Genomic DNA, 736 nt, shown 5'->3' on the forward strand with positions numbered 1-736 from the left:
CGAGCTTTGGACGCACCTTTAGTGGACCTGCAGGACACCATTAGCTTACAGTGACCAAGCGCAGCCGCTCTGAAATCACTCTAAACACAGCGTCACACTTTCAGCTGGAGGATCGATTTTCTCCTCCTGAAGAATCACCTCAGAGTTCTGACCGTCGCTCTGAAAGCAGAGCTGCAGCGTTCGAACCTCCGTCCTCTCAAACTGACCGGCTGGACAAACTCAGAGCGCCTGCTGGTTAGAGGTCTGTTTGAACCACCAGAGAGAGAGACCCCTCTATATACTCACTGAGGGAGTGGGCGAGAGAGAGAGAGGGAGAGAGAGAGGGAGAGAGAGAGGGAGAGAGAGAGGGAGGGGGAGAGGGAGAGGGAGGGAGAGTGAGGGGGGGGGGTGAGTGGCCTAATAAAGCAGACGGCCTTCATGTGGAGCTCTACGTCACAAACACAGAGAGGCGGTGATAAATAAATAAATAAATAAATACATTTTAAAATCTTCCTATTACAGCAGAAATTAATCTTGACGAGTTTAATAATCTGTCATGCTGGTGATCCTGCAGTGCTGCTGTGTCGTTACTGATTGTTGGAATGTTTGTACGAAACAAAGAAAAATACATTAAGAACCTCAGAATAAAGGGAAATTCCACCACTTTTCCAAAAATATCTGCATAATTAAATGATTAAGCTGTAATCAGAGTGGTTCAGAGCAGTTCAGAGAGGTTCAGAGCGAGAGGTTCAGAGCG

General features: G+C 47.4%; 1 protein-coding gene across 1 annotated transcript in view; it reads right to left on the reverse strand.

Moving 5' to 3' along the window:
• npas4l (neuronal PAS domain protein 4 like) overlaps nt 1-42 on the reverse strand; it is a 5849-nt gene extending 5807 nt beyond the window's left edge. Inside the window, exon 1 of the mRNA XM_036573537.1 lies at nt 1-42. This exon is cut by the window's left edge and continues 137 nt beyond it. Within this exon, the coding sequence (XP_036429430.1) occupies nt 1-41 (41 nt within the window). The 5' untranslated portion in view covers nt 42.
• Between the last annotated feature and the right edge of the window lie 694 nt (nt 43-736).

This window comes from Colossoma macropomum, unplaced genomic scaffold (assembly GCF_904425465.1).
Source record: "Colossoma macropomum unplaced genomic scaffold, Colossoma_macropomum, whole genome shotgun sequence".
NCBI classification, from domain to species: domain Eukaryota; kingdom Metazoa; phylum Chordata; class Actinopteri; order Characiformes; family Serrasalmidae; genus Colossoma; species Colossoma macropomum.